The 13,530-nt window shown below is 40.1% G+C and overlaps 1 protein-coding gene across 2 annotated transcripts in view; it reads right to left on the reverse strand.

Annotated features, from left to right (window-relative positions):
- LOC147018686 (endothelin-converting enzyme 2-like) overlaps positions 1 to 13,530 on the reverse strand; it is an 87,894-nt gene that overhangs the window by 49,927 nt on the left and 24,437 nt on the right. For both annotated transcript variants that reach the window (XM_085898615.1, XM_085898616.1), the window contains exons 3-6: positions 12,164 to 12,394; positions 7,005 to 7,129; positions 6,571 to 6,708; positions 6,322 to 6,387 (exon numbers count right to left, since the gene is read on the reverse strand). In XM_085898615.1, coding sequence (XP_085754741.1) covers positions 6,322 to 6,387; positions 6,571 to 6,708; positions 7,005 to 7,129; positions 12,164 to 12,394 — 560 coding nt within the window. The remainder of the gene's footprint in view (positions 1 to 6,321; positions 6,388 to 6,570; positions 6,709 to 7,004; positions 7,130 to 12,163; positions 12,395 to 13,530) is intronic.

Consider the following 13,530-nt stretch of genomic DNA (forward strand, 5'->3'; position numbering starts at 1 on the left):
ACCGTTTTGCTGTATCACGTCAGGATTTTCAGTAACAGAAATATTCCCATTGCCTAGAAGTCAGGATTTCAATGAAATTTACAAAAATTCATTTATTCATTTATTTCATCATGAATGCTTCAAAATTATAGAAATTACAGAAAAACTCCACTAGAATGTAATTAAAAATGCTTTAGGCATTTGGCTTTGCGTTTGTGCTGCTCTGTGTCAGTTTCACGATGCAGGAACCAGCATAAATCGCCCATCATGTTCGGGTTGTGCCGCCCTTGGTAACGCGTCTCCATGAGTGAAATCTCTTGGTGGAATCGCTCGCCGTGCTCGTCCGAGACTGCTCCCAAGTTGTCAGGGAAGAAGTTCAGGTGCTGGTGTCGGAAATGGATTTTCAGGGACATCCTGGAGCCAAGTTTCCTGAAGGACTCCAGCAGCTGCTGCACTATTTCTTCATAGTTGTCCGCGCGCTCGTTCCCCAAGAAGTTGTCCGTCACAGCTTTGAAGCTCCTCCACGCTGCCAGCTCTTTGGGGTTTAGAGTTGTCGGAAAAGTTTCGTCCTTCATAATCTGTCGGATTTGCGGTCCAACAAAGACACCAGCCTTGATCTTGGCCTCCGACAAGGTGTTGCCAAACTTTTCCTTGAGGTATAAAAACCCACGCCCATTCAGATCCATTGCCCGTACAAAACTTTTCATCAAGCCGAGCTTTATGTGGAGTGGTGGAAGGAAAACCTTGGCTGGGTCGACAAGGGCGACATGCTTCACGTTGTGTCGACCAGGTACATGCTCTTTTCGCTCTTCCCAATCTTTCTTCGTCCAGTGATTCTTGTCGTCTCTGCTATCCCAGAGACAAAGGAAGCACATGTATTTCGTGTAGCCTGACTGCAGCCCTAACAACAGCGCCACCACTTTCAAGTCTCCGCAGATGTGCCAGTTGAAGTCATTGTACTTGATGGAATCAAGCAGCTGCCGCATAGTCTCATAGGTCTCTGTCATGCCGAACGAGTGAGCCAGAGGGACTGATGGTTTCTCGTTGCCATTGTGGAGCAAAACAGCCTTCAAGCTGTTCTTCCCCGAGTCGATGAAGAGGCGCCAGTCTGCAGGATCGTGATCACACCCAAGTTCTTTCAACAGACCGTTCGTTGATGTCACTGCAGAATGTCATCGTGTCTTCCATCTCAAAGAACTCAGCCATGTCTCTGTGACGTGCTCTGAACAAGGATATCTTGGTGTTAGGTTCAAGTAGATTCCACTGCTGCAGCCTTGATCCAAGCAGCTCTGCCTTCGCCTTTGACAGCGAGAAATCTCTTACAAGATCATTTAAGTCTCCCTGGTTCAGAAGGTGTGATTCTTGAGTGTCGGGTTCAAAAGGTTCATCATCACCATCCTCTTCACCACTGCTTACAGCTATGTTCTGATCAGCTGGAGGTGTTGGAACGGGGTTCTCGTCATCATGAGGCACAGGTTTACGAGCAGAGACGCAGTCAGCGTACTTGATGTGACCTTTATTCTTCTTGTTGAAGCCGGCGATGCTTGTGCAGCAGAAATAACAATCATCATGATGATTCTGCGGCTCACGCCATATCATGGGCACCGCAAATGGCATGCTCGCGCGCTTGCCCACCAACCACTGAGTCAAGGTTGTGTGACAGCTTGTGCAGCAGATGTGTGGTGCCCAGCTCTGTTCTTGGTCCCCCACCTTACACCCGAAGTAGTGAAAGTAGGCGGCCTTCATTTTCACTGCTGTAGATATACTTCGCTGTTGATCTTTTTTGGTATACCGACCACAGACATAACAGAAGTTGTCAGGATGATTGGTACAGGAACGCCTACTCATCTTTATCTGAAATAAAGAAATATAACACAAGTTAACAACAATTGTACGAAATAGACATGTTAAAGACATATGTAAATTTCATTGAAATCCTGACTTCTAGGCAATGGGAATATTTCTGTTCCTGAAAATCCTGACGTGATACAGCAAAACGGTTATGATTTTTGAAATCAGCATACCCAAATTAGTCTTAATCACTTTACACATCTCCAGTAAAAAAAATTTTTTGAAATTTGTTGTTCAGTGTAATTTGTGTCAAATATTTCCATCCATCTTCACTATTCATGGTACTGATTTTAGTCATACTTCTGGATATGTAGTACCGTTGCAGTCTGAGTTCTTGAGATGAAATTTGTGGACCAGGTTTTCCAAAACACTACCTGCACAAAAAGGACCTCAAAATTAAACGTACCACCACTCCTTCGCACAAATATTTAAGGTTGTGAAATGTCTGCCTGAAATACATTATTCATGGAGTTGTTTTATTTCGGGCAAAGGTAAAGTCCAAGATATAAAATAAATAAATGTGGCACAGCCTATTTTAAAGAATACAAATACAATTCCCAAACCTTCACTCTGACCAATATGGTGGCTTTAAAGATAAGAAAGGGTCTCAGTGAGGCAAGATCGTGTAGCCCTGCAATCAAACAACCGTGAACAGCCGTGAAAATTGAGCAATGGGTCAATCCGTATTCGATGCTCAACAGAGGAACAAGATGGTGCTCATTGACGAAGTGCAGCTAATAGGCCACCGGCAGAGTACGTGCCCTAACGGGCGATCTTGTTCCAAGCATGCAACACATTCTTCTGATGTATACCTTTATTTGGGCGGTGTATAGGCAACTGACAGCTCAAAAAAGGTAAAAAATAAATAACCCGGTTACATGCATGAAACAAAAACATACCCACTGCTTATAATTCAAAACACCTCATCACTGCACTGGAAAACGTGGAGACAGGAATATTGTCCTGTAAATTGTGGCTTGTAGTACTCTCTCCCACCTCGAGGCGGCGCTACATGGTGAACATTTACATCGGGAATTTGCACCCCTCCACCCCCCACGACTACCAGCAAAGATAAAAACACCCCTATACATTAATTGGGAAAGACCTTTCACACGATCTGCCATGATCTTTCCAGGGAAAGCCACATTTCCAAGCTGGCTTCCAAAGCCAGTCGCTGAATGGGCATCCTCCATCATGCAAAGTCCTTCCTTGGGACACCTGAGCTCCTGAACACATAAAAAGCTTTCGTCCACAGCCTGATGGAGTACTGCTCTACCCTCTGGGCTGGTGCTCCCACCTCACACCTTTCTCGGCTTCACGCTGTGGAAATCAAGGCATTTAGGATCATTGGTATCTCCCGTGATGAGGCTGAGTCTTTGAGTCTCTCACTCACTCACCGCAGGCAGGTAGGTGGTCTTTCTGTCTTCTACCGTCTCCTCTCCGGCCTCGCCCCCCCTGCTTTTCTCCCCCCCCCCCCGCACCCATATTTCCACAGGGTGCTCAAGGTTCACCAACAACCCCCTTCTGGTAAAACTACAAAAATCAAGAATCACTGCTCACCTTCACTCTTTCATTCCACTTTTCCCCCACCTTTGGAACAAACTCCCACACTCTCTTCAATCCCACTCTTCCCTTCAGGTCTTCAAAACAGCTGTTCACCACCATCTCTTATCTTCCCCCACCCAAAACCACAATATTTTCTACCCCCGCTCATCCACCCCAAACCCACCTCCTTCAAATTCCCTGCTTTCCTTCCTGAAAGTCCCTGTCGTGTAAGGACCTGAAAGTCCCTGTCGTGTAAGGACCTGAAAGTCCCTGTAGTGTCCATCTTGTTTACCCTGTTTACCCCGCCCCATCCCTCTCCCTTCAACAGGTCTCATGTCTCTGTTCCCCACTGTTTTGTTCTTCTCTCTCCCACTCCTCTTTTCTCCTGCTCCCTTTGTTAGCTCTCATACGAGCCTTGACATCCCATACAAAAATATAAAAAAATTGGGGTCATGCTGATCCTATGTAGCAAGTCTGCATGTGGGTGCCTCTGGAGGTGTCTCATCCACTGAAAATGTGCAATTATATTTTTACAGGACATCGCTTTGTTTAACCTTTTTGTGTGATCTCCTATTGTTATCCGCCTCTCACTTCGACATCGATACATATTAAAAAAGCAATAATGTCTATCCGACCAGATGTTCACCATGTTTGTTCTAACTGTGAAGACATCGGGTGTAAATTGACATTTTGTGTCCTCTGGCTTGATACATTTTTGAGTTGAATTTCATGAATTACCCACTTTAAATCCTCTTTCAAGGAACGATGTTTCAACATCAATCTTCGTGTATGTCGATTTATTTACTTGATGCGTGTGTACATTTGCATGTGTGTGGATGTATATAAACTGTAGTACTCCAATGGCACTTGGCACCATTGTGTGCGTTATTGAATATTGGTCATTGGTTGTTACCTCCATATAGGGGTTCCAGAAAATGGAATGGAGCCCTCCCAGGTCTCAAAGTATCGATGTGTGTGTGTGTGTGTGTGTGTGTGTGTGTGTGTGTGTGTGTGTGTGTGTGTGTGTGTGTGTGTGTGTGTGTGTGTGTGTGTGTGTGTGTGTGTGTGTGTGTGTGTGTGTGTGTGTGTGTGTGTGTTTGATTAGTATCTTAATATGTGAATTTCAGAATGTGGAATGGAGTCCTCCCAGGGTGGGCTCAAGGTATCCACCTTCATTTCAGTAAGGGGGTCACGATTCATGGACCAAGCTGTGAAGTTTTTAGTTCTCAAAGTTTTGTTCTGAGAGCTCTCTTCAGGATCGTCGCTGAGCCCCGGACAGCTTCCAACTGTAGTTCGTTTGTAATAATATTCCCAGGGCTGGTATCGATTTGCTTGGTTGAAAAGTGAATAACCGATTTACTTGGTTGAAAAGTGAATAACCGATTTACTTGGTTGGAAAGTGAATAATCGATTTACTTGGTTGGAAAGTGGATAATTGATTTACTTGGTTGGAATGAAAATAATCCATTTACTTGGTTGGAAAGTGAATAATCCATTTACTTGGTTGGAAAGTGAATAATCGATTTACTTGGTTGGAAAGTGAATAATCGATTTACTTGGTTGGAAAGTGAATAATCGATTTACTTGGTTGGAAAGTGAATAATCGATTTACTTGGTTGGAAAGTGAATAATTGATTTACTTGGTTGGAAAGTGAATAATCGATTTACTTGGTTGGAAAGTGAATAATCGATTTACTTGGTTGGAAAGTGATTAATTGATTTACTTGGTTGGAAAGTGAATAATCGATTTACTTGGTTGGAAAGTGAATAATCGATTTACTTGGTTGGAAAGTGAATAATTGATTTACTTGGTTGGAAAGTGAATAATCGATTTACTTGGTTGGAAAGTGATTAATTGATTTACTTGGTTGGAAAGTGAATAATCGATTTACTTGGTTGGAAAGTGAATAATCCATTTACTTGGTTGGAAAGTGAATAATTGATTTACTTGGTTGGAAAGTGAATAATTGATTTACTTGGTTGGAAAGTGAATAATCGATTTACTTGGTTGGAAAGTGAATAATCGATTTACTTGGTTGGAAAGTGATTAATTGATTTACTTGGTTGGAAAGTGAATAATCGATTTACTTGGTTGGAAAGTGAATAATTGATTTACTTGGTTGGAAAGTGATTAATTGATTTACTTGGTTGGAAAGTGAATAATTGATTTACTTGGTTGGAAAGTGAATAATTGATTTACTTGGTTGGAAAGTGAATAATTGATTTACTTGGTTGGAAAGTGAATAATTGATTTACTTGGTTGGAAAGTGAATAATCGATTTACTTGGTTGGAAAGTGAATAATCGATTTACTTGGTTAGAAAGTGAATAATCGATTTACTTGGTTGGAAAGTGAATAATCGATTTACTTGGTTGGAAAGTGAATAATCGATTTACTTGGTTGGAAAGTGAATAATCGATTTAGTTGGCTGTTAAGTGAATAATCAATTTACTTCAAACAAAATTTAATGTCTGTTTTCGCTCATCATAAACATGCCTGTTTCAAAAGCCCCTCCTTCCAGAATTCGGGGAAGAAGAAGTGGGAATGGGAGCTTAATGCAGCGGTTCCATTGATGGTAACATTAATTATTCTCCGACAGGAAGAACCCTTGAGAAGGATATGGAAGGAGCACACAGAGGGAAATGTGGCTAGACTTCTCGAAGCAATTGAAAAATATATAAAAGTCCACAGAAGGAGAACACAAACAACAACAACCAGAGCCACGACAACAATTACGTTTTATATATTTTTGTTCCACTTGTTTTACATCATCATTGACACTCACATATAGACATGTCAAATGTTTGTGAAGTACAACATGCTGTCTTTTGATTAAAGCCGTCAGTGAAGCGACGGGTCGGCACGGCTCGTACTTGTGAATTTAACAGACAGTTAATTCCACCATTTATGTTTTGGGGATACCATTTGAAGAAAGGAATAGCATACCTTATTGTCAAATTCTGGTGTAAGGTAAGAGCTTGCTGATGGCAATCCCAGTTGTGGAGGACTGATCTGCAGTGAAAATGCAGCATAAAGTTGAAATCTTGTTCATTTCAAAGTCTTGTCAAAATCTTAAATCTCACATTGATAACCGCCCATAACAGAAATGATGTGCCCACCCGCTCATGTCTGTCTGTCCAAGCATTTATCCATAAACTTTGGTATCAAGGAGAAACTTTGGGATGTCCTTCTCACCTGGATCACATTGTGCTGCATCTTCAGTTCCACGTTTATAGCAAACAGGGCTCCGACTGAAAAGTTTTTGGTGAGTGTTTGCATCATGTTTTGTGTTGTAATTGGAGGTTTTTGGTTCGGCAATGTCCACCCACCCAACTGTAAGAACAAACAAGGAACACGTAAAGCTGATTATGAGAATTATAATGTCGATGAAAATGTGGGCACACAATTGTAACCATTGTTACCCTCCTCCACCTTGACATTTGTGTAAAAAAAATTTACCTGGCCCACAAAATTCTTCAAACCAGTTACGTTTAAAATCCGTTGATAAGACTATTTTTTTTTTTTTGAAAGATTGTTAAGCCTACTGTGGGCAACACTGTTCTACAAAGACAGCCGCTAAGAGAGGTTAAAACTCAAAACAGAATCGGTTTGCAATTTGTTCTCATTACCTGGTCAATGATGTGTTGGAGTTTCTCAAGTCCCCCTTTAAGCAAGTTCTTGCGGTGCATACAAGCTGAGTAGAAAAGCCGAGCCTTCTGAATTGCTTCACTGTCAGTCCACAACTCTGAATTTTCTACACCATAAACAAAAATTCCATTATATACTCAAATGTACAACATTTATGGGATGAACGGTACCTTAGCTCTCTAATACCTTGTCTCCATTAGTGGCTTGGTTGTGGTGTTTCAATTTCCCTCCAACCATCGTCTCAGTTAACAGATCCAAACACCAAATTTGATGTAATCGCACTATTTTCATAAGTACAAATCTGTAAACTGCACAATTGGTGGTGAAATAATTAGTGTGCACTCTGAGTCTTGAAGGTCGGTGGTTCAAACCCCAACGGAGTCGTATCACAAAGACTTTAAAAATGGTAAGATGTTTCTCCTTTCAGTCATACTAGTGGGCCTGTTGATCTATTGGACACAATTTTAATTGCTTTTCATGTCATCGTAGCATACCTGCCTGCAGTACCACACTGCTTGAGCATTAGCTTGCCTTTTTACCAAGCCCAAATGTGCTTGGGCCAGTGCTGGGATTGTACGTTCATTATTATTATTATTGCCAAATGATACCACTCTTATTATTGTTGTTAATATTATTTGTATTAATTACCTCCACCACCGAAGGTGAAAGAGGTTATGTTTTCACCCCTCTCTGTCTGTCTGTCTGTCTAATACAGGTTGGGTGTGTGACAAGGACAGACTGATTAGATGTTGGTGAAGATCCGGATCCGACTACTCGAGTTTTTAAAATGATTCCTTCAACATTGAGAGATTGTGCCAAAAACGATATATAGCACGATGTCTCAAAAAGTTGTGGACGGATTCGGACGAAACTTGGTGGACATGTTGGTGTGTGACAAGGAAGAATTAGTTCATTTTGGGGTTATTTGTAGTTTAAGTTAATTAGCCTAATCAACTCAGGAGATCATGATGATAATTTCCGTATTTCACACTCCACATCAGAAAGCTCCAGTAGAACCACAAAAAACATGCATCTCACACACACACATACACACACACACACACACACACACACACACACACACACACACACACACACATCCATTTATAGTCGATAGAGCATGGCCAAACAACGCTGGGAATGCAATGGCAAACCACCTAGTATAACTCCTGCCAATAAACTGCTTCGGCACCACCAATGCTTTGTAAAGAGTATGGTACATGAAAAGTTTTTATTAAATACACATGTAGAACACAAAGGTGGCGTAGATAGACTGCATAATTAAACTAGTCTTTATTAAGGATGTGCTAATATTGGACAACATGGATGTTTTCCTGTTGTCATTGTTGTTCATCAATTACTCAAAAGCAAGAATGATGAAATAATGTACATAATTACGAATGGATGTACAAGTAAAACATGATGGAAATGTCCTCCCCCCTTATACCTGCACCCTATTTTTCCTCTTCATTTTTGGGGCATGAGCTGCCTGCCCTTGTGTTCATGAAAAACCATAGCTGCTGACTTTGATCCGTCTTAAAGTTGGGGATAAATATCCTGGTCAGCCTGTCTCTTCTGTCTGGTCTGAGCCAACTGGACGAGGTCAAAACCCGGTGTAATTCCACTTGATGTTTGCGTTATAAAGTTTTTAGACCTCATGAAACTTTTGTTTGTCATGTGACAGGTCAGACTTTTGTTGTTTGCTGTGAATGTTTGTTGTGATGTAAATCAAAGTACATTATTTATCTTCTCACTTGTTGAGGTTGTAGATTGCAATATGTAGGTAAAACTTCTTAATATTTACATCAACGTTTGAATGGACAAAGGTCTGCTGTATCGTCTGGTATTAAAACTTATTAATATAATCATTTCAATGAAGTTGGACATGCTTTTAGTTGTTGTTTTATTCAAATTATAGACTTGGTTAATGTTCATGATTTTGATAATAAAGAGTAGTGTAATGTTGAGCGAGGACACAAAGAGGACTTTTAGATCAGGACACTATGTGTGATCTATCCTTTGGGCCTTAATGACAGGGTACGAGGTACTAGGTCAGTTTCTCAAGGTAATGTTTTTGGTAACGAGTATTTGCTAATCCAATCAGAAGGAGACCCAGAGGTCATTGGCGTCGTAGTCGGTGAGTAAGCTCCAAAAATGAAAATTTCAGAGATAATTGATAAACTTATTGGTTTTCATGAAGGAAAGGGTTTTTCATGATTCTTATGTTCTTCTATGAGGTTATGTTCCAAGCAAGTCTGAGCTAATATTCTCTGAGCTAATTTTCATTCCTGCAGAAACTGATGAAGGAGAAAAAAAAAATTAGGATTTGTGAAAATATTATCTCATACATGTCGTTAAGTAGATGATATTTGTGTGGTTAACCATAAGTGTTTTGATAGGCAGCTTTCACAAGATTTATCCAGATAGCCTGATTGTAAACAGGAGGGGTAATGATTGATTGTACAGTTGCTGCATATCTGGATGTGTTGGTTCGAGTTGGACAGAATGATATTAGTAGAAGTGTATATCATTACGTTGATGATTTCAGTTTCCCTGTAGTCTTGTACACATTTCAAGATAGCAATGTACCAATTAAAATGGCTTACAATGTCTTTTCATCTCAGCTACTTAGATTTGCAAGAATTTGTTCAGTAAAGGATGATTTTGTGGAACGTGCTGAGGTTTTTTTTCCATCATGTTAAACCTGATTTCTATAATTCTATAACTATAATATAATATAATCCATAAATTCTATAATTCATATTACTGTTTATATATATATATATATATATATATATATATATATATATATATATATATATATATATATATATATATATATATATATATATATATATATATATAGTATTAAGTAATGGGGGTATTTAGATAAAATCTTACCAGATGAAACACAGTGTGTGTTTGTGTATTTGTTTGTGCGATGTCTGTCCCCCTTCAAAAGGACGATTTAAGAAGGGTTTTAAAGACCATTTTTTTAAACACGACTGTGTGTTCACTATGGTCTATTTTTTTCAGGATAAAAAAAACTCGAAAAACCTTTTCCATTTAAGAGTAATTACGTCTCTTTTTTTGGAAATGTCGACAGTGACTTGAAACCGGGCCTCAATGGTGGTGTGCAGAAGCATTAAAAAAACATAACAATAAATACAAGGTGCAGGGAGGTGAAATTCGCTGCACGTGATGTGTAAAGTGAGCAGAGTAAAACGAGTGTTCATTTACATACGTGCGATGTCTAATAAATAAAGAAGATAAGAGCACAACTGACGCTAGGCCGAGGCTTCAGGCTTTGGCACGCTCACAAGGCTGCACCCTCAAAATGAAAGGTCCCAGAAGATAAAGAAAATAGGGGAACATTTGTACTTGTGTTTTAAAATAAAATAATGCTTTTTCTTGCTACAAAACCATATCTTCCAGTCTCTGAATATTTTGAATAAAATAATTCCAACCTGTCATTTTTTTACAGGCTTTTATCCAAGGAAATAATTAAATAATATATAAACATTATTTATGAAATACATTATAAATAAGTATTAAAATAATTTGCTGGTGTTTGCTGGGATATGCAATGCAGCACGTTAAAATCGGTTATTGATGACAGCTTGAATATTTGAATGACAGTTTGAGTCTATGGTTCGATGCAGGTGCTGTCATGGACATGTCTGCAAGGTAAAGTGTTTTTCGCTTAATATATTATCATATAAAGTTGTGTATAATTTAAGTTATTCAGATGCAGTAAAGCTTTAAATAAAAGTAATAATTAAATAAGTTTGAATAAAGATATTGAATTGCTGTGTTGACTGACTGTCTCGACACAACTTTGAGGTTGTGGGTCCATTGATGTTGAGTGATCTACTGATATGTCTGGTGTTGGCTTAATGGCTAGAGTGGCGGGCTTAGGATCCGCGGGTCCTGAGTTCAAATCCTGCTTGGCTGTTGAATTAATACCAGGTGGGGTTAACTCAGCCTGTCATCCTTCTGAGGTCGGCAAAATGAGTGCCCGCTTTCTGGTATATTGTGTCGGAGTGGCGACCCATCCAGGATTGTGCCCAATAGCCCAGGAGACTGCTTTGGCAACACCAACGCTCTACACAGAGTATGGCCCCGATGGATGGATCTACTGATGTGAACCTGTGACCTGGGTTGTGGATCTGCTGTTTGGAGAGGTTCTGGAATAAAAGGATCGAAACTTCAATGAAAAACGGTGCCCAGCTGATGATCCGGGTAGTTGAGAAATCAGTCAATTGCTTATGAGTTAAGCTGATAACTTCAAATAAAATAGCTTTTGCAAGTACTTACCAGTACATAATGTGTGTGTGTGTGTGTGTGTGTGTGTGTGTGTGTGTGTGTGTGTGTGTGTGTGTGTGTGTGTGTGTGTGTGTGTGTGTGTGTGTGTGTGTGTGCGTGCGTGCGCATTGTTATGTGTGGCTTCCTTCTTGGTCTACGGTGCAGTAATTGGTCTTTATTTTGATTGTTATTTAAATGACATAACAATGATGTCAGCATTGATATCATGCGGCATATTAACTCAGTCCAAGAGCTTTTTTGGGCGATTTTCAAAATTCCAAATTAGTTCTTCAAGAGACAGGAGTACAAAATACAAGCTTAATGTTTTTTCCTTCTTGCTAGCCTTGAATAATTATTGATGTGAGTCACTGAGGAAATTTCCAATTCCATCCCTATTTAATCTCAACACACAATCCCACAAAGTCCCAGGCACATCAGCAATTTTTTATGGAATAACTCAACCTGTAAAATCAAAAGCACGTCACTCTCCACACCTCTAAACTGAGTTCCATAGTTCATCATAGTATAATGCATGGACTGTCCATTTTGCTTGAGTATACAATAATATTGAACATTTTCAAGGTGACAGTAACCTGTTGTGATGACTTATCCATCACAACTTTTCCTTACATCTTGTTGTGCTTACTCCTGTACCTTTATTGATAAAGGTACAACGTGAAGTTTTATGTCTGTCTAATATATGCATTGCCCTTATCAAAAATTTAGTTTACATTCCTAAATGAAAAAAAAGAAGTACACAAATAAGCAATGCTAATTGTCATGAGGAACAGGACAGTTTTCATTGTGAAGTCGTTTTGTTATTGGAATAGCTCACCGATAAGTTTGTGGAGGGAGTTCAGGTTGTTCATTTTGAGCACTTCAAATTGACTCCACCGGTCCTCCTTAGGAGGACGAGGATTATCTCTGAGCCATCCTCCGCACGCAAAGGTGTAGAAGTCATGACATGGATCAACGGAACGGTTCAGAGTCCTGATAAGTACACCAGCTGCCTTAATGCAAGATGGTGCCAAGCACAGTGGTTGATGTTCTCTCTTGGCTTGAACATCTAGGATGAGGAAGAGGAAAAGTATCAGTAATGCCAAGACCTCAACCAGGTCCTTAGTTCAGAGAATGCTCACTGGATTAAGGAACATCTAAATCCAAACAAATCATATGACAGTGTACAGCACTTGCATTGTTTCTTCAGTGATAAGGGCAATGCATATGTTAGTCAGTGTTTCTTCTAGAAGTGAGGGAAGGAGGCTTGGATTTCTCAATCACTAGCTAAGGCAGGAAGGAATAGGCTGTCCTCGTAGGTAATGGGGGAAAAAAAAAATTTAACTTTGCTCTTCTGTTGATTCCAATTTAGAGGAAGATTCTTATGAAGCCACTCGTGGCCTTAAATAAGAGTTCCCTTTCAAGGAACTCCAAAGCAGGAAGAGGCCAATAGATCTATCAAGCCTGCACTAGTGTTACCAACCTATATAGTTGTTTGTCCTTGCCCCATCAATTTTTAAATAATGAGCATCAAGCAAGGAAGCAGCACATACAATTTTGAAAGTCTTTAGTTTGACTCCGCGAGGGTTCAAACCACCAAACTTCCAGACTCAAAGCAGACACGCGAACCATTTCACCACCGAGGCTGCTTAAATGTCAAGCATGGAATATCACAATGACATTATCAGTGAAGGCACAGCTAACTCATTGATGACCTTCAGAGAGAGGGTTATCTGCTTTCCTCATCTGGTCTGGTGTATGTGTGATACCGGTCCACACATAGTGGTTAGCTCTGAATTCCCTCAGGGCAATTTGCAATGGGCACCCATTTGCTGACTATGAAAAGGCAATGCTGTCCAAAATCCACAAAAGAAAGTTGAACAAAGTTGAGTCCTCTCTTCATGAACCTCCTCATCGAAACCCTGGTTGTCCTATATACTGTATGTCCATTTGGTCCCCAGTTGAAATTCTATGATGTTGTGTTTGACCACGTCGATGTTACATTTCGTTTTATCCTCACAAATCGGAATTTTCATTTTGCTTCATTTCTCTGAAACAAGCGCACCATCAAACAGATATTGCACACCATCAAAGAGCATTGACCCATCTGAGATGGTGGTGAACAGCTGTCTTGAATTGAAGACCTGGAGGGAATAATAGGATTAAAGAGAATGTGGAAGTTGGTTCCGCAGGTGGGGAAGAAGA

Source organism: Eptatretus burgeri, chromosome 10, assembly GCF_056783735.1.
Source record: "Eptatretus burgeri isolate ZD-2024b chromosome 10, Ebu_testis_v1, whole genome shotgun sequence".
Classification (NCBI taxonomy): Eukaryota; Metazoa; Chordata; class Myxini; order Myxiniformes; family Myxinidae; genus Eptatretus; species Eptatretus burgeri.